The sequence below is a fragment of the Cryptomeria japonica genome, chromosome 1 (genome assembly GCF_030272615.1).
Source record: "Cryptomeria japonica chromosome 1, Sugi_1.0, whole genome shotgun sequence".
Lineage (NCBI taxonomy): Eukaryota > Viridiplantae > Streptophyta > Pinopsida > Cupressales > Cupressaceae > Cryptomeria > Cryptomeria japonica.
Window position 1 is genome coordinate 348,209,586 of NC_081405.1, and position 19,756 is coordinate 348,229,341.

The window sequence follows — 19,756 nt, forward strand, 5'->3', positions numbered from 1 at the left end:
AATATGCAAGTTATATTCTATTAACTAATTTTTAATATTGCCTTAATGTATATATCTAACTATCTTCTTGTTTGTGGCAGGTGAGAGGAGCATTTAATATTTTCTATGTCCTATCTCACGAATGCCACTCAATATAAGTATGTAACAAATGGGGCACGGTCAAGCAATGCCTTAATCGGTCATGACCGATCAAGACATTACTTGATCGTGCCTCTTTGTTTATACTAAACAAATGCATGTTCAACATTAATGCCAATCGGTGTGGGAGTAGTATTACAACCGATGTCTATCGTTGTTGGCTTAATGCTAACAGCCGATAGTTATCGGTGTGTTAGCCTTAACAGCCGATAACTATCGGTGTAGACTAACACACCGATAACTATCGGTGACCTTCGTTATATTGCCACCTGATATATCATATGCAACCCGATATATTATATGCAGCCCGATATATATTAATCGGTGTTTTCATTAATCATTTATTTATCATTATTTATGTTAATCGATATACATCTAAATACAAGATTTATTAGATCAATGAACATAACCAAAATACATAGTATGATTATCAATAGGTTGTTTATATGTAAATGTAGAATGGCTATCAAAGAGGAATTAATTGCTTGAAGGTTTTATCATAGTTTTCGATATGATAAATGATTGAATGAGAGACTTCATTTTATCTCTCGTTCAATCATTTATCTTACCCAAGCTATCATGCGTCAACAGATCTGGAGAATATTATGATCCAATATGGGGCTACTAAGGAGCATAACAAAAGGAAAAGAACCCCACAATCTAAAAAGGCGGCCTATGCTCCTCTCCTAGGGGCAGATCAAATGGTTGATTTCAAGAAAGGGGGAGGAAGGCCCATTGGATCTACTAACACGAAAAATGGCATAAAGAAGATCCCTAAGTGCTTTGATGCTTTTAGGGCCCCCATGGACACCTCATGTTAAAGTTAGGCATGGAAGTCAACTGTATTTCATGTAATATAAGGGGCTTGGAAGCCATGAACAGGAAATATGTGGTTAAGAGATTCTTGAAAATGCACAGACATGTGGATATCTTAATGCGACAAGAAATCAAATCAGTACAATTTACCTTGGACATAAACCTTAAATGCATTTGGAGGGACTCCACTTAGTTTGTTACCAATCACACTAAGGGTAAGGGAGGAGTTGCTATCCTGATCTCCAATAAGCTGGAAAATATGGTTCAAAGATGGGGATGCTCACCGTGCAATAGAGCTGTTTGGATAGTCATGAACTTTCAAGGACAAGATTTTGGGGTAGCCTTGGTGTATGACCCTAATGATCATAGAGAAAGATTTGAACTCTAGAAGTCGATGGCACAATTGGAAGACATACCTTGGATTATAGGAGGAGATTATAATATGATTGAACACCCTTATGATAAGACAGGAGGGCTGGCTTTTGAATTGAAACCCAATGAACAATTTTTTTGGTGTAGAATGATTAACAAATTAAGGCTTCTTGATCCTCTAGCTGGTAAAAGGGCAGAGCATGATGGCATTTGGTATACTTGGTGTAACTTCCAACAGGGTAGAAAGATAATCTACAACAGATTAGATCAGTTCTACTATAATAAGGATTGGTTGTGCTGTAAGGGAGAAGGTGGGGGATATTCTCTGAAGGTTATCCCTTACACTCTGTCTGACCATAACCCTATTTCTGCAACTCTTTCTCTATTATCTGCTCCTCCCCCAAACAGATCTTCATGCCCCTTTTTTGCTTTGAATACCAGTGTAATGTCCCCATTTTGCGAGCATCAGAGTTTGTAAGAATTAGCCTATCATTTGACCCTCGTAGGCTAACAATTATTGATAGAGGGCCTCGTGTGGCAGTTACTTGGTGATTAGAGACATTACTCTTCAACTGGATTTAGGTTTTGGCCTTTGCACAGGTTTTTTGACTCAGATTGGCACACTTACTATTTATACTAAGTTACTATTTTGGGAGAGTCAGGGTTCCTATTAATAGAAAGACACCTGAGCAGAGCTTATTGGCAGTGTCGACCTTGATTGGGCCTTTGCAGCTATTTCTAGACTCAGTTCCACATACTTACTATTTATAGTAAGTCACTATTCAGGGTTTCTATTTTTAGACAGGCATCCAATCACATGGAGAACAGGGAGAGTCAACTCCTGGCTCAGACGGCTTAGCAATTAGACAAGTACATCAAGAGATATTAAAGTTTAAGTGACTTAAGTGATTTATTTAATATTTTAATATTATTATAAAGTTCTAAAGTAACTTTATAATAATAAAGTCACTTTAATATAATAAAGTGCGTTAAGTGAATAATTTAATGTGGGAATAAATCTTTTATCCCACATTGGCCAGGAAGGTGTTTGAGCTCTCTTAAGGAAAGAATAAAAGGAAAGGCAAGAGTTCATTCTTGGCATCCAGTTGATGAATAGTATTTTGATTGATTTTTATTGTGGAGCCTAGGGCTTTCGCAATTTTCTTCTTTGATCATAGGAAACGAAAACTTCCTATTGATAGCAATTTTGAAGGTGTGAAATAACACCTGAATTATTGCAGTTGTGGGAAAGAATACTTCAGTTCTTTCATTTGTGCAAATTGGTGAAGTTTTCTACAAGGGTTTGAAGTTTATTGTTGAAAAACATTTATAGTTGGTTGTGAATCATCCTTCTTTGGCACATGGAGTTATATCATTCTTGTTGGGAGAGATTATCAACAAATTATTCAAGGTTTTAAGAGCAGATTGCAAGTTTTTTCATCCACTGCTACAGTACTCGCGTGAATAGTACCCACGTGAACAGTGCCGTTAACAGTGCGCATGAACAGTGCGCTACAATGCCGTGAACAGTGCGCGTGAACAGTGCCGTGAACAGTGCACTACAGTGCCATGAACAGTGCGCTACAGTAGTTTGAGTTCTATAGAAGGGGATTTATAAAGGTTGAACAGCTATATATATTTGACAAGGGATTTGCATATGAGGAGAATCAAACCAATATATCAAGGCAGCCATTGAAATACCAGGTTTTCTATCTATGGTCATTGTATTAGAAAATCATTACTTCATTGCATCATTTTCTATTATGATTATATCATGAAATATTTGGAGGTTGCATATGTTTAATGGAGATATAATTTGCATATTCCACATTCATGGTAACATTCAACATTGATCAGCCACTTAGCTTTCATGCCAATTGTTTGCTTAAATGCCTAATGGCTGTAGGTATACATTGGGATGCATGACAAGTGTTTGTCTTAATGTCAACTAGCTGTACTAGTTAATTTCAGTCATTACATATGTGTGGAAAGGTTTAAAATAGCTAGTATATCATTTCTATAACAACTTTGCATTGTTAGAAGCTTTCTATAACTTCATTTGCAACCTACAAACCCAAAGAAGACAAATAAAGAATTCACTACAACGGCTTCAAACATTGTATGACAAGTGTTTGACAATATTCCTTGGTGTTCAAATAAGCAAAACAGGGTCAGATTAGCCAAGGGATATTACAGTCTAGTTGGTAAAAGGGCAGAGCATGATGGCATTTGGTATACTTGGTGTAACTTCCAACAGGGTAGAAAGATTTTCTACAACAGATTAGATCAGTTCTACTATAATAAGGATTGGTTCTGCTGTAAGGGAGAAGGTGGGGGGTATTCTCTGAAGGTTATCCCTTACACTCTGTCTGACCATAACCCTATTTCTGCAACTCTTTCTCTATTATCTGCTCCTCCCCCAAACAGATCTTCATGCCCCTCTTTTGCTTTGAATACCAGTTTGTTGGATAATGAAGATGTCTGTGCTGCAGCCCTCTTCAGACGATAGTTTAATTGCTGCAACAATGCTTTGAACAGTGCAATGGACAGATGGAACCAAAATGTACAAAGCTGGAAGGCATTATTCCAAATTGTGAGTAAAAAGAAAGCCAAAGATTCCAGGAGAAGGGAATATGAACTGCATAATAAACTTATCAAGGCTGAAGCAACTATTCAATCAAAACCCTATAATGAGAGAGCTGTTGAAGTTGTGAGAGTAACCAAGGATGAGCTCAAATCTTTACAAGGGGTTAGGATTCAAGGGGCCAGGGTGAGATCCAAATTAATTGGCTTGACCAAGGAGATAAGGGGTCAAAGTTCTTTTTCCACTTTTTCAGAATGAAACAAGCTAAGCTGAATATTGATAGTATATGTGATGAAGGGGTGGATATTTCTGATCAAGAAGGCATTTTACAAGCCTTCATGAATTATTATAAAAGATTGTTCACAACTGAGGATGATGGAGGGAATAAGGAATTGGCCAGACAACAGATTAGAGGCATCATCCCAAGGAAGATCAGTAGTGAAGAGGCTTCTCAACTAGGTAGGGAAGTCTCCCTAGAGGAAATCCAGAAAGCTATTACTGCTCTATCAAGGATGATAAAGCCCTTGGCCCATATGGGCTGCCTGTTGAATTTTACAAGAAAAACAAATTATGGATTAGTGAAGATCTTCTCTATCTTTATAGGGAGGCCTATGAAGGAGGCTCCCTAGGCCGAGAGATTGATAGAGGAGTTATTAAGCTCATCCCCAAAGATGGTGACAAAACCTGGATCAAGAATTGGAGACCGATTATCCTACTCGATGTCTCCTACAAGATTCTAGCTAAAATCCTTGCCATAAGGCTGGAAGGCTTCCTTCCCAGCATTATAAGTAATACCCAGACATGCTTTGTCAAAGGAAGATGTATCTTAGAAAATCTTATTACCTGTTGGGAAGCAATGCACTGGCCCAAGAATCTAGTCAAAATGCATCTATGCTTCTAATTGACTTGAGAAGGCTTACGATAGAATTGAATGGAACTTTATTATCATGATGCTTAAAAGCTTTGGTATCCCCCCTTTCTTTTGTAAGATGGTGGAAACCCTGTTGAGAGATGCAACTGCTTGTGTGGAAGTAAATGGTATTAGATCCCAGGTCTTCTCCCTCTCAAATCCATCAGACAAGGATGCCCACTTGCACCTGCCCTATTTGTCTTAGCAGCTGATGCTCTATTCTATCTTCTCAGAGATTCCTCACTCTCCCCTCTGGTGAAAGGGCTACAACTCCCCAATACTGATGAGCTTCTGAACATTCAGTTCGCTGATGACACAACCATCCTGTTGTGCGTGGATGAAGGCAACATTGAAGTACTCTTGAATAAGATGGATATATTTTGTTTGGCCTCGGGTAGCAAGATCTCTTTACCCAAATCCATTATGCTTGGTTGGAATCAACACCCGCCTGATTGGTTTAACAGATTTCCCTTGGTCTGGGGGGGCCTCAGCATCAGCGTCATTACTTAGGGATTCCTTTTGCCCTCTCACCAAATCTCAAAGAAATGTGGGAGTGGGCTAGAGTCAAGATTGAGAAGAAGTTGAATAATTGGAATAGACAGTACCTATCCATGGCTGGCAGATTTCAGATCTGTCAAAAAATCCTCTCCTCGTACAACATCTTTTATTCCTCAGCCTGGCTTTTCAATGTTCAACATTTTTCTCAGATTCAGAAAGTGGTAAAGGGGGACTCAAGAGACATGCTGTTAAACGGAAATGGTGTACTATGGTTAAAACTAAAGGAGGATTGGGACTGAAAGATTTGAGGAAGCAGGGGATTGCACTTGCAGCCAAATGGATTCTTAATGCCTTACAAGGGGATTAGCCATGGAAAATTCTGATCAGGCACAATATTTCCCATTTTGTACCCAAACAAAATCGTTCTTGGAAGGGTCTCCCTATGTGGGATCTACTATGGGAAATTTGCGGTGTCGCTAGTAGGATCTGTAGTATTTAAATCTTTATGGAAAGCTTGGAACAGCATAAAACACCTCATTTGTATTAAAGAAAACAAGAATGGCAATCATAGGATTTATGGGACCATGTCTATTTGGTGGAATCTGAAATACAAGGGAAAGTACCTCGCCCTACTGCAAGAGTGTTTTGCTAAGTTGTGGGATGAAAAAGGTATCAGGTGCTTTGATGATATTGTTGTGAATGGGAAGTTGCTTGAGTGGCAATGTGTGATGAACAGATTTGGAGTGCCTAGCACTCACTTTAGAACATATTCTATGTTGAAATCTGCATATGCCTCCCTCCCGTGCTCCTCTCTAGCTGGTGCCGCACACCTTTGCTCCTCATCCCTTGTCTGGACTGATGGTTCCCCCCTGCATGCTGTTAAAGCCAAATCCATTTATGCTGCCCTTGCTGATGACAATGACATTCTTGAGCACTTTAACCAGATCTGGCTCCTTGACTTTAGCCAATCCAAATGGCAGCGTACCTGTGATCTCCTTTGGCGCAGACCCATTGAGCCCAAGGTTAAATCTTTCACATGGTGTCTCCTCCTTAACAGGCTGCCCCTCAAAGTTCCTTGGGGGGATTATAACCTTTGCTCCTTTTGTAGACTCCCGGAGACTGCTAAACATCTGTTCTTTGAGTGCATTATTGCGAAGGAAATCTGGTTGCTCTTTGGTCTTGTCATTAATGGTAATGTGAATATCATGAATGTTTTTTGTGGTCATATTCCTTTGTTGAGTAAAGATTTCAATATCTTCTGGTCTGTCTTTTCATCAATTATACTTTGGAATATATGGAAACTTAGGAATGATAGGGTTTTTAACAGTAAGAATAGGGCACTTACAGAGTCTCTGAGGAGACTCATGTTATATGATGTTGGTATGCAGGTTACTCTTGTGCTTAGGATATCCAGAAGAAAGTTAGAGAATCTGATGAATGATGGGCAGATGAGAGTATTCTATTGGGAAGTCTCCTATGGCTTCTCCTAGACCAGACAAGAGGGCAACAGGAGTTCCTCTGAAGAAGCTCTTCACAACTTCATGAGAGACCTCAATGCCACAAGGATCAATAACACACAACAGCAGGCTGACAATGTACCTGTAGCAGAAACCTTTGCGCACCCCTACATGGAGCAGCTAATGGAAAACAGAGAACTTGTCTGGCAGGAAGGAAAGTTAAGGTGGGTGGCTTGGACAGACATCATTCCTAACAGCAGGGTTGATGGAAAGTCGTATCTCTTCTAGATCTGGGACGCTCTTGATATAGTATTATACTAGTTGTTTATGTTGGGACTTGAGTCGGATGTATATTTTGTGTAATTAGTTAGTACCTAGCTGTTTTGCGAACTGATGGTAAATATCTGATGATAGAAATCTGATGTTAGAACTCTGATCCTTTTGGATGTATTTTGGCTACTTAATCTTTAATAGAAAAAAAAAATGTTTATAGCAGATCATTGAGTGGTATTTATTATCAGATTATTAAGGATTTAGTGTTTTGATAAGGAGGAAGTCTCTTGCAATTGATTTTCAAGTTAATTGTTCCCTTGTTCCCAAGCATTAACATAAGGGGACATTACAGTGCGGGTGAATGGCTGACTTATTTTTGCAAGTTATGGGCAGGTTTTTGATTAAATTTTGTCAATAACTTTCTGTCAAGTTATTTGGCAAGTAATTAGCATGTTTGCCAGTTATTGGTGTATTTTTCATCTATGGTACCATTAAACAAGAGAATAAAACATGGAAAAGAGCAATAAATTGGATGAATTCTTACATGCATCAAGAAGAATATAGTACATTTATAAATAGATGAAATTTCTATACTGAACTCCAACTAAACTATGCAACTAATCTCAATTAAGATATGATAAGATTATAACTGATGCATGTGACAGTAAGATAAGATCCTTTTCAGACAACTAATAAACAACTAAAGAGAATTAACAATTCTTCTATTTGGGAATAAAGTCAATTAAACCTTGCTCCACAGGGATGTGCACTCCACGCCGTACCCTCCTAATCCACTTGTTTCTAGGATGGGAACATTTCAGAGAAATATATCCCCACTATCCCATTGCTGCTACCATGCATCAAAGAGTTTTTTGGGATGTAACGCTCAAAGGATATCCCTTGGTTTGGGAGTGCCTTCGAGACTTTGGGATGCCCCCAAGATTTCTAAGGGACTCCTAAGCATCTCCTGACCATATCATCATCTCCTAGGTGTTCCTTGCGATTATCATTGAAAAAGTCAATTTAAAAAAACTCAAATTTGTTTGTCCCACAATGACTGCATCGAAAAACATGTATCTTGATGACAAAACAGAACCCTTGGCTATGCATTCAGATCAATCCAACAAGGATTTTGAGGCCTATGATGACATTGAGAACACCTTTGAAAGGTATGATGAATCGTGTGTGATTCCTAGCAGCTGTTCACTTATACGTGACTGTGTTTCGGAGGCCAAAACAAGTAGCTTGGAAGATCCCAAATGTGATGAGGTTCATGTTAGTGAGGATGCTTGCTTGTTGAATTCTGAATTGGGAAGAATCAACAAGTTGTTCGAAGGAGATTTATCATATGATTCTGAAATTATTGCAGCAGTTGACGACTTTCCTTTTGACCAAGGGGCTGTCCTATCTTGTGAGCCTAAACTATGCAAAAAAGATGACATTAAAGGAGCTGATTTGAGGACCAATTAGAAAATATATTTCAAGGTGCTGATTTTAAGACAGTTTGAAGATTCAGCTCAAGGTCACAGAGAATATGATTGTAGCAGCCTTATAAATTTTGATGGCACTTACAACATCATTGAAGATCTTTACTGGAAGGCCTAGATTGAGTGGAGACGGAAGGGCATGGAAGGTGGATTTTCACTTTCAAATTTGTAGTTGGTCAAAGAAGCTTTGGGGTCAATGAAATCTTATTGTTTACAACTACTTTCAGGCAAAGATTGCTTAAGTGTATGCTGATGCATTGAAAGGAAAAGAGGATGAGGTTAATAAGCTCACCTTGAAGCTTAAGGATACTAAGGATGTCTTAGATGATTGTTGTTGAACAATTTAGGGAACAAGAAAACAGGGAAACGGCAATAAAACTCAAGCATGTGATTGAAGAGCTTGACCAAATCTACAAAGACTAACTTAAAGCAGAGTCTTAATTTGGCTTTTTCAGATATGGGACAGCAGGATGGTTGGTCTAAGTTAGAAAGTGGGAATACTTAACAGTTTGTTGATAACCCACTATTTGTGATGAGTTGGATGATATGGGGACTCCTGTTCTTGATGACACAAGTGAGATACATGATCTAGGTGTGGTGTGTGAATATGAGATGAATCCACTTGAATTGTCTATGTTGGGCCACCCAAGACCATTGATGGCTTACTTCCTACAGTGGACTATTGTGGATTGGATCATCATGGGTTGATGGCTGACCTTGTGGGTTTACCACAAGGAAGGGAGTACTATTGCAGTCTATAGTTTGATGGGATGGGTACAATGGATGTTGAATCTACAAGCATCATCAAATGCTCTCTTGATGGGGTCCATATGGAAATCAGAGTAGCGCAGCGTCAACATGGAGTCACTCCTTGTGTTAGTATCAATGCACAAGATCTTTTTTAGGGGTTATTAATGACTAAAGATGATGGAAGAAGTATACCATGGGAAGATGGGGACTTAAAAGGTGATAATAATGCTGCCGTTACCCCTTATTTCAGTTATCATATGAGTCTGTTTGAGTTGCTGCAAGTGTACTGGAGAGAGATTATGAGTACAACTTGGGTTCCTATCGAGTTGGTGACTTTGGGAAAGACACTTCTAGCTAAGGGCATGATCAGAAATTTCATTTTGGTCAAGAATATTCAGTATTATGGTGATTGTTTTTCTTTCCAAATGTTGTATCTTGAAAATTCAGACTTGCACAACTGCACAGTTGAGCAATTTCAGTCCAATCAGCTCATTGTCAAGGTTACTTTTGGGTCTTAGATGGAGAGAATGACAGGTTTGGCTAACTAGTTTTGGTGTTGTTATTGCTTGTATTCAGCTTGCACTTATGTTTGGGACATCATATTCGATTTCAATGATAGTTACTATGTGGGAGGACAAGGAGTTGGGGATGAGAGAGCTAATGCTTCTTTGAAGAGCAATTCTATGAGGAGTTGGTCGAGATTTTGTAGTATTTGATTGCTCTTCTTACAAGTGGTTTTGAGGAGGTCTCTTGTATAGGTGTCTAGCAGGACATTGCTTTGAGTGGATGGAGCTAGAGACCTCCTAGATTGACTTGGACCCTAGGGTCATATTTGATTTTAGTTTGATTCAGTTTGGTGATTTTGGGGTTGAGCTGGCATCGCTTGAGGACAAGTAATCTTTGGGAAGGGAGGATTGTAATGTCCCCATTTTTCGGGTTCTCTTGCTTTGTAGTTGGCTTTGGCCTTCTGGGTGTGTGCCGGTCTTATTAGAGTGGCTGTTTGATGTTACCTATGAGTTCAGATGGTGTAGAGGACTCAGAGGGCACTTTCAAAGGTTATTTTTGGCTTTTGGCATGCTCTCCAAAATTGTTGGATAGAGCATCTATTTCTAGTATGTCACCTAATCAGGTCCGATTATTATCATTCCTCTCAATATCACTTTTGATTAGTAATTTTTTGATTCCCTATTCAATTCAATTGTTTCTGCAACCCAAGTGTAATTTTGAGCTATATTTAATTAAATTCACTAAGGTTGCGATTTTAATTAGAATAATTTAACAGACACCTGAGTATAATAACTTGTTGGACAAAGAATGGAAAATTTTAAATGTTGGATGTGTAACGTTGTGCCGAAAGTGCTCGGAATAATTAAATATTTAATAAATCACTTTTCAGGGTTATAAGGATTAGTTAAATTATAAAATGATTTTATAATGGACTTTTCAGAAGGTTCTCAAGATGGTTATAACAGGAGACTGAGGTCTCATTTGCGAGATACAGAAGATTTAGAGCTTGTTTATTTATCTATGGAGATTCAAAGATTTGTGCTTGCGGCCAAACTCTTAACAACAAGATGAAAACCCCGAATGGTTTATTGAAGTTGAGGACGAAAAACCTGTATCTTTATCAGAGCGGTTCCATACAGGGATCAACAAAGTGCTGAAGGTTTTGAGCAGGGATGAAAACCCTTGTTTGTTGGTACAGATTCAGGCAAGGTTTGCATTTTTGCTAAAAGAGATTTACAGGTTTGGTATTTGGATTCATAGGTTGAAGTAAAGAATTTTGTGAAGTCTTTAAAAGACAAATTTCTGAATTTTATGGTAGGAAATTTCAAGGCAATTTACTGTTGATTTCCATTTGCTGGACGTCTTCGAAAATGGAGTGTTTTGTTATGAATATTGTTATCTCTGCTGGGAGGTGTGTGAGGCGTTTGGGAAGTATGCATGACAGAAATATTGGCATTCAAACACACAGTTCTAATTAACATTGAAGATTGAAGAGCAAATACCATATTTACCCTGCAATAAAAGTTGTGTTTGTAACAGTGCACACATTTCTTTGTGATGTGAGAAGATTAGTGAGCATTACATTGCTGTTGATGCCAAAGTCTTGCTGCTGTTCATTACCGAGTATGTGAACTGTTTCCAGCAGCTCATTAGTAGTGATATTGACTAATTTGTGCATGTACTGAGACATTATTTCTGCCATATATTTTTGCTGTCATTACACGAAAATTTCAGTGGTTATTTACTTGCTCAGTTTGTTCCATACTTGCAAATAAAATAGATACTCTTTATTATTTCCTATTTCTGCAACTCCAGTCAGAAAACAAATGGGAACACACGTGAACAGAACCAAAATAATAACTCCTTGAATATCATTCTCACATGCATACCAACTGTTTGAGAAAATACTCAATTGGGAAATGTGTAAAAAAATTGGTTCAAATTGACAGAGGATTTTACATGATATTGCTTTGCAGGAGCTTGAGTTTGAGGAGTCTAGTAGTTTAAGTGATGAGGAGTTTGGTGCGGATATTGGTGATGAGTGATGCTTTGAAGGATTGGGACCCTGGCCAATTGTATTCTTGAATGTAATCATAATTTTAAATATAATATAAAGATATAGATATTTAACATTTTCATTGTTCATTCAATGCAACATCAAATATGTTTGAGTATTTCAAAGGTTTATATTTATTCCTTGTGTATTTTCATAACTATTTTTAGAAGTATCATATACATTTGTGCCCCCCATCCCCTCGTCATCCCCAAATCTGGGCCCTCATTCCCCTCGTCCTCGTGACTCACCCCTGTTGTTCCTTTGTCCCCTTGTCTGAAGACTTTGTGGAACATAGCAAATAAATAGGAATTATCTATTCGTACATGATGCTAACAGAGTGTTGCACACTCATTGGCGTAGGACATATAGACAATACAAATGCACCAAACACAAATTGGTATAATTTTCATATATGATGTTTATTTGGTAGTTTGCACTTGAGCCATAACAAATTACTATCTAGGATTATAGGCTAGATTGGCCAGCTAGCTAATAGTAGTTTGGAACTTAGGAGTACCTAGTCTGCCATAGGTTCATGGCACACCCAGTGACTTTGAATTTTGACCTGTGTATTTGATTTGGTAGGAATCTTGAACAAACTGATACTGGACTTGGCTAGGTTTTGATCCTGATCAAGGTCCGGTCGGGGTTTGGTCACATTTTGGCCAAGCCATTTGGCTTGGTACATTTCAGATGTACCAGAGCGAAATATCCAGGGTCAGGCTGCACCTTGGGTGAACCTGCCTGGTTCCAAGAGAGTGCATTTTAAAAAAAAAGTAAAAGCTAAAAGAGTCCCCCAAAACTAAACAACCCTAAATAACCCCAGTCAACTCTAAAAGTGCATTTTCTAAAGGATTTGGAGCTTAAAAAGTGGAAAATTATGAAAATTTGGGATCCTGCAACATAGCTTTTGACTGATCTTTATCCCTCAAAAGATATCTGTGCTTCTTGCATTGACCACCCTACTGATAGCTGAAGTACTTGGACTTCACCTTGGTGTATTGTTGAACATTTGCAAGATTTTGATCATGCATATTGGCAGCTAAGTTCTATTATCATCCTCTATGCAACTATAAGGACTGCTTGTGTTTTTCTGCCCATGTACTAATGTTGGGTTGTCCCTCATTTCTCACTGAAAAAGCAAGCAGCAAGCACCATTTGCTGGTGGTGGTTGGAGTCTTAAGTCTGAGTCTTGAGCTCAGGTGCATTGGATTCACCATCGGCTCCTCTAATAGACATGTTTTGTGCAATCCATGAGGAGCATCAAGGACTTGCAAATCTCTTCATCTATTATGGGCATATAATTTTTCATTGTAAAAGTTGATAAATGTTCTTTTCCTTTATCTTGGGTTATGACTGGCTTGAATTTTTGCTTGGTCATGCTTGCTTCTCTACTGCCTTCAAATATCCAAAGTTGGCAATATGAATTGGAAATGAAACTAATAGTTGGCTTTCTTCATTTTCTTGACATTCCCACAATTATTAATGTCAAAATATGTTATGCTCAGAGTTGTACCTTCAAGGCCCCTCTACAAATTTCTTCTCCATCATTGCATCAACTTGCAGACTCAATAAGGATTTCTGATTTTCAATGTAGTGGCACTTCTTTTGAAAATGCAATTTGAAATAGGTCTTTTTCCTTGGAATGTTTGTTGGTCCCAAAATGTGTTTTCTTTGATTCCTAGGTTTGCTGGTCCAATTGAAGATTATTATTTTGTTGGGAATTCTGCTGAATTGAATTTGTTTGAATTGCTGCTTTTCTGTCTAAATCCTTTTGTCAACCAATTACTTTGCCAAGTCTTAGTTTGACATTCTTACTGGTCTTTGCATTATTGCCACTCCATCTAATACTTCTCTTGTATTCAAGACTTTTGGAATCACCCTTGGCATTTACTTGAACAATTACGATGGAATATCTTCTCTTGGCACACATTTTTAGTTTTCTAAGTTGAATATTCTTTAGTCTTCACCTTTGTTATTTTCTTACAAAATCTTCCTTATGGCTGTTTCAACTTAGGTCTTCTGTATATTTTTTTTTGGCACTACGCAAGCAATTTTTAGATTTATGGGCTCATGGTATGCTGGATGGAAATAAATCACCTTTTTATCAAGTCAGGTTTGACAAATAGTGCTATTTGAAATAAGTTCTTAGTTTGACTGTTTGACATTCATTCATTTCCCATTTAACAATTTGGTTCAAGGTGCCCTAATGATGGCACAACATGTCGGGTTCCCCTCTTACATGTCTCGATCAATTAATTGTTTTATCCATCCTTTATGCTTGTAGTGGAGATAGGGTCATTCTGGACTTTGTAATGTTTTTAACTTAGAATTGTTCAGTTGAAGTGCATTTCTAGCTATCCCACTATTAAGGATTTCAAGAACAACCACTCCATGTCCCATTCCTTGAGTGTATAGAGTGGACCTCAGCACATTATTTTGACATTATTTTGAATTTTCCAGGTTTTCTTTTCTTACACCATGGATCCAGTGTTTAAATTCATTTTTGCAAATATTTATTGTGACAATTCTTCTTTGTTCAAGTTACTTCAGTGGCCCGCTCGTAATGACATTAGGACTTGACTTTAATATTATTGCATACATAATATTACTTCTTTTATTTACATAAAAATACAGCTAACATTTGTTATTGCCTTTAGGGCATCTCTTTCTACAATATACTTATTTGATTTTCAGGCGAAGATTTTGTTAATGCCTGCTCTCTGGTATATTATAACATAGATTTAACAGATTCATATATGAAGTCTGATGCAGTTTACTACGGCCATACTGCGTGACTTGTCTAACAGGTGCGATTATCAACGATTGAAGCATTGGGAAATATGGTGGGTCTTATTAATAGGGCACAGTTAAAAGCAGCATTACCGAGATTTCTGCCGGCAATATTAGGATTGTAAGGCTTTTTCTTGTTGAAAGATAACAAGGCATCTGGTCATTTTATTGGTTATTAAGAGATGTTTTTCTTGTTAATTGAAATAATGAGGGGAAACTGTTGGTTTTGATCTACATTAAGGAAAACAATTTTTGGTTTGTTTCCTATTGGGATGAACAGAAATTCACGTGTTACACTAATTCATATACAATTCTGCTTGAATTTTACGAAGTTCCTTCTGGTTTTCATGTTTTATATAATGGTTTGGACAGTTTTCATGATTTTTATCTGATTGTGGGGGCACTATTTTGTGATTTTTATTTGTTTCATTACTAGGTATAAGAAAGTGGAGAATGCATATGTAGTTACCTGCAGCCTACATAGTCTTCTTGAGGCCAGTCTTATGTCTGATAGTGGGCCACCACTGCTGGATTTTGAGGTAACCCCGTGTGTCTTCAACATGGTAGTGTCTGTGTATTGATTTAGTACAGATTTGAACTAATTGTTTGTTTAGAAAATTTTAAATTTTATTGATTGCATTTATTCATGGTTTACTTTAGTTACTTTTCCCAGCTTTAATCCAAGTTTGCTTTTCTTCAACTTTTAAGTTAAATTATTTTATAGAAATTTGTATCAGCAGATCAACATCATTCAAAGTGTAGATGCATAAGAAGTATGATAATTCGTTCAGCCCTTGAACACCATTCTCTTTTAGATACTTTAAGTTTGAACACAAACAAGTTGCATTGCTTTTTTGTTGACATTTATTTTTTCACATTTACTTGCATATTGGTCAATTTCCTGATTGGAGATTTGCTCTTTCTGAGTTCATAAAAATACTACTTTGCTATTTAAAAATGATGTGATGTACCATACCAAGTACTATAATGTTGGTGTGCATGTTATACTTTATTTTTTTAAGCAAGGTGTGCATCTTATACTTTTTTTTTGGTCATAGAAGTTTTTAATTTGATGAATGTTGGTTGAAAATTTTGTACACTTGGGAAGGTGTGCAAAATTATGATTTCAACCACAGTGTGTGAGTTAAAAACTCTCCTAATTCTAAGGGAGGCTCTCCCTTTCCTACTATTACAAATTAACTATAACATATAAACACTAATCTAACTTGGGTGGGACATCTTTTTCTCTTTTTTTTCAGAAAAAAAGATGATATTCTTTTCTCTTTTCAGAAAAGAAACTGCAACTAGAGTAACAAATACAGAAACTTAAGAAATTCCAACAACTACAAAGATGCTTATATAAAAGGAAGCAAAGTTTCCATGAAAGTGCAAAGTCTTCCATCACTTTTGCAGGACGGAAATGTAGAAGCAAAACTCAAAGTCTTGACTATTCTACTGTCCTATCTACCTTCCAAAATGATTAATATGATAACAATATACAACATACAATAGCTCAAAGTCTGTCAATATGATGCACTCCAAACTACTATGAATAGGAACAATTACAAGCACAAAGTCTTGTAACTTTTCTCTATTATGAACACTTAACTATGCTAATTTAATCCTCAATATTTGCAGCACAAACTCTACATGATATTAGATCAAATCTCTTTCCAACAACCTCACTAAAATCTCAAGTATATGCAGAGAAATATATCACTGTGACATAAGAACACAATGGATATATGAACAGAGCTTTAACACAAAGTCTGAAACTCAAATGCCCTCTTTATTTTGCTTGAGAATCCAATTTACAAATATAAAACAGTCTTTATCGCTATAAATTTCTGTAGAGTTTTCTTGTTTGTCAAAAAGATCCATAATACATAGAGCTCCCTCCAATATATAGGAGAGGGGCTAAGAGCAAAAAGTGGGAGAAGTCAAACTAACTAAGATTAATTCCACAACTAACTATGACTTATTCTAAATTACAATCTGACTGTCTTTCAACTTGTAATTTGTTTACATGTAATTACAAGTTACAAGATTACAAGTAATGTGATTACTTGCAATTACAATTTTTTGCATTACATGTAATTTGTCAAAGGGAAATTACTAATGCATAATTGAAACTAATCTAAGTGTCCAAGACATGACTATATTTACATCATCTTCTGTCTAAGAGGCCTTCATGTTGCTATGAGGTGCTAGAACTTGAAGTATTCAAGATCGGTGAAGGTATTTGTCCAGTAACATCAAATTGCATCATTGATAATTCTTATGTCCTTTGCCGATGAACTCCAATCCTCATCTTCTTACTTGGGGTAATGCTGATTCTTCAAGAGAAGTTCTCTCTGTGCATATGACAACATACTCTTTTCAATTTACATCACTATTTTCATCAACATATTACAACATTGGCTTTTGCTTATTGTCTTTACATGCATTGAGACCCCTTGCTAGGATTTGATTGCTAGTAATTTGTCAAGAAAAACAAGTTACTAGCTTGGAATTGGGTTTGGGAAGGGGAAAAATGAATGGACTAGCTTGTATGACATGTTATGGGTACAAAGGCAAATTTCGGATCTTGGGAGGTGGAATGCAAGTGCAAGTGGATTGTAGTGAACTTGGAATCCAGAAATGGAAGAACACAAGTTGGGAAAAAAAATTGACACTTACACTTGCCATCGGGTCTTGAAGACCCGAATGCAAGTAAGCATGCTTGTATGATAGGCACCAACTTGCAATCGGGGTTTTGAAACCCGATTGCAAGTGTGAAAGTTTACAAGGTAGGCACAAACTTGCAATCGGCTTTCAAAACCCTGATTGCAAGGTAGCACATCAATAAGCTCATACAATGGTGGCTTGCAATTGGGTCTTGAAACCCTGATTGCAAGTGCAATATGCATTTCATTTTGCTTTTATAAAATATACTTGTAATCGGGTTCTAGAAACCCGATTACAAGTAGAACAAACTTTCTAACAATGTGCTGACTGGTTTCTAGAATCCGATTACAAGTAAGGCTCATTCACTTGCAAGTTCGTACTTGCATTGACAACAAAAAGTTCCTACTTGCAATCACAGCAAAAACGTTCCTACTTGCAGTAACAACAAAAAATTCCTACTTGCATTGATAGCAAAAAGTTCCTACTTGTAGTGACAGCAAAAAGTTCCTACTTGCAGTGACAACAAAGGTTCCTACTTGTAGTGACAACAAAAAGTTCCTACTTGTAGAGAGTAACTCAAAACCTGAAATTGCATAAAAAGCTAGGAAAATGAAAGCAAAAGCCAACCAAAACTTGGACAGTGATGACAAACACACCTACTAATGATTTGACATTAACAAATATGAGTTTTAGACCTCGTAAAACGTGCCTTAGAAAAGAAAACTACGATTTTTGAGTAAATTGGTAGGAGTTGTCTATTTTTGAAAGTCAAAAATTGAGACAACAATGAACAGATGCCAATTGCTCTCTCTGTTGTAATCTAACATTATCATTCTTTCTTTTGGATCGATCTATTATTTTACTTATAAAAATGGTGTCACTTGGGTAAAATACATAGTTTTTTTTGGTATTATGGGCTCACTACACTTACCTTGCAAACAGCTCCATTAGTAATTACAAGCACATTTAGAAAAACCCAAAACACACAAATATCTACAACAAATGCATGAATTATTCCTAAGAAAAAGAAATTGTGACATCGATGAAATCCATCATAGTTGTCAATGGAGGCCACATTTGGAGATTACATTCCTATCATATAGGCTTTCCATGGTAATTGCACCGCTTTGTTAGTGCCTAACATTGTTCTTTCACTGAATTCTGCACTAACTCAAGGTCTTAATCCATCGGGTTTGCATAACTTGTTTGCAGATTTAACAATCGTATGGTACTCTCGCTAACTTTTGCAGCATGCACTATGTGTCTCTTTTATCAAGTTTTAGTACTAAGATTTTCCCAAGACTCATTTGACACATCAATCACATAACTATTGAGTAAAGAATCATGTAAACCATCACAAATCTTGATTTCATTTTCATGATTTATCAACACTAGGGATTCTTTGTGAGAATAGTTGATCCTTGTGCAAAAGTATGCATTGATCTGATGTTACCGTTGTCATTTTATGACACCCTTGGTCCATCAGTGAGAACCGATCAGAGATATGTTCTATGGACCGCCGCTGCCTTAGCTGATCAAGGAGAAAACAATGGAATCATGAAGTATGAAGTGTTGTCTTGTCGGAAGTTCCTTTCCCAAGCCTTCTCTTCCTCTCTCTTTCCTGGAACTCTGAAACCCCGAGGTTCTGAAGTTCCCTTCCTTGGTCTCTTGTTCTCTTGCCCCGGAACTCCGGAACCCCCAGGTTCCCAAGTTCCTAAGCCTTCTCTTCCTCTCTCTTTCCCCTTCCTTGGTCTTTTGTTCTCTTGCCCCGAAACTCCGGAACCCCTAGGTTCCCAAGTCTTCCCAACTTTGGTGACCCAGGTCTCCGAAGTTCCCCCAACTTCGGTGACCCAGGCCTCCGAAGTTCCTATGTCTTTCTCTTTCTCAACCCCGAAACTCCGGAACCTCCAGGTTCCCAAGTCTTCCCAACTTCGGTGACCTACGTCTCCGAAGTTCCTAGGTCTTCTCTTTTTCAACCCCGGAACTCCGGAGCCTCGAAGTTCCCAAGTTCCCAAGTCTTCCCAACTTCGGTGACCCAAGTCGTCGAAGTTCCCCCAACTTCGATGACCCCGGTCCCTGAAGTTTTTCAAACTCCTTCTGGATTGCAACACTTCCAGATGGCGTGATCGACACTCAAAACTTTAAATGCTCCAACGACTTTTGTGACTTGTGCACCTTCTTTTGTGGAGCCATAGGGGTGCATTTAATGTTTTTGGCAGGATTTCCATCAAGAGAGGTACGGGGCCATATTTGTTGTAGTGACTTATGTCATGTTTGCATACTCTGACTTTGGAAGGTCGGTCAGTCAATCCAACCTTCTCAGGGTCGCCTTTTGTGGGTATGGCTAGGTTGCTTGCATGTACAGAAGTCAAGTGCATGCACTTCCCTGCACTCCCAGACTGACATACAGGGGTCATGATCACTCTTGTAACCATTTTTCTATATAAA

At 37.7% G+C, this 19,756-nt stretch overlaps 1 protein-coding gene across 11 annotated transcripts in view; it reads left to right on the forward strand.

Moving 5' to 3' along the window:
* The window catches only part of LOC131069149 (protein SHOOT GRAVITROPISM 6), a 381,540-nt gene that overhangs the window by 54,740 nt on the left and 307,044 nt on the right, over positions 1-19,756 (forward strand). For all 11 annotated transcript variants that reach the window (XM_058004502.2, XM_058004498.2, XM_058004497.2 and 8 more), the window contains 2 exons: positions 14,659-14,762; positions 15,078-15,180. In XM_058004502.2, coding sequence (XP_057860485.2) covers positions 14,659-14,762; positions 15,078-15,180 — 207 coding nt within the window. The remainder of the gene's footprint in view (positions 1-14,658; positions 14,763-15,077; positions 15,181-19,756) is intronic.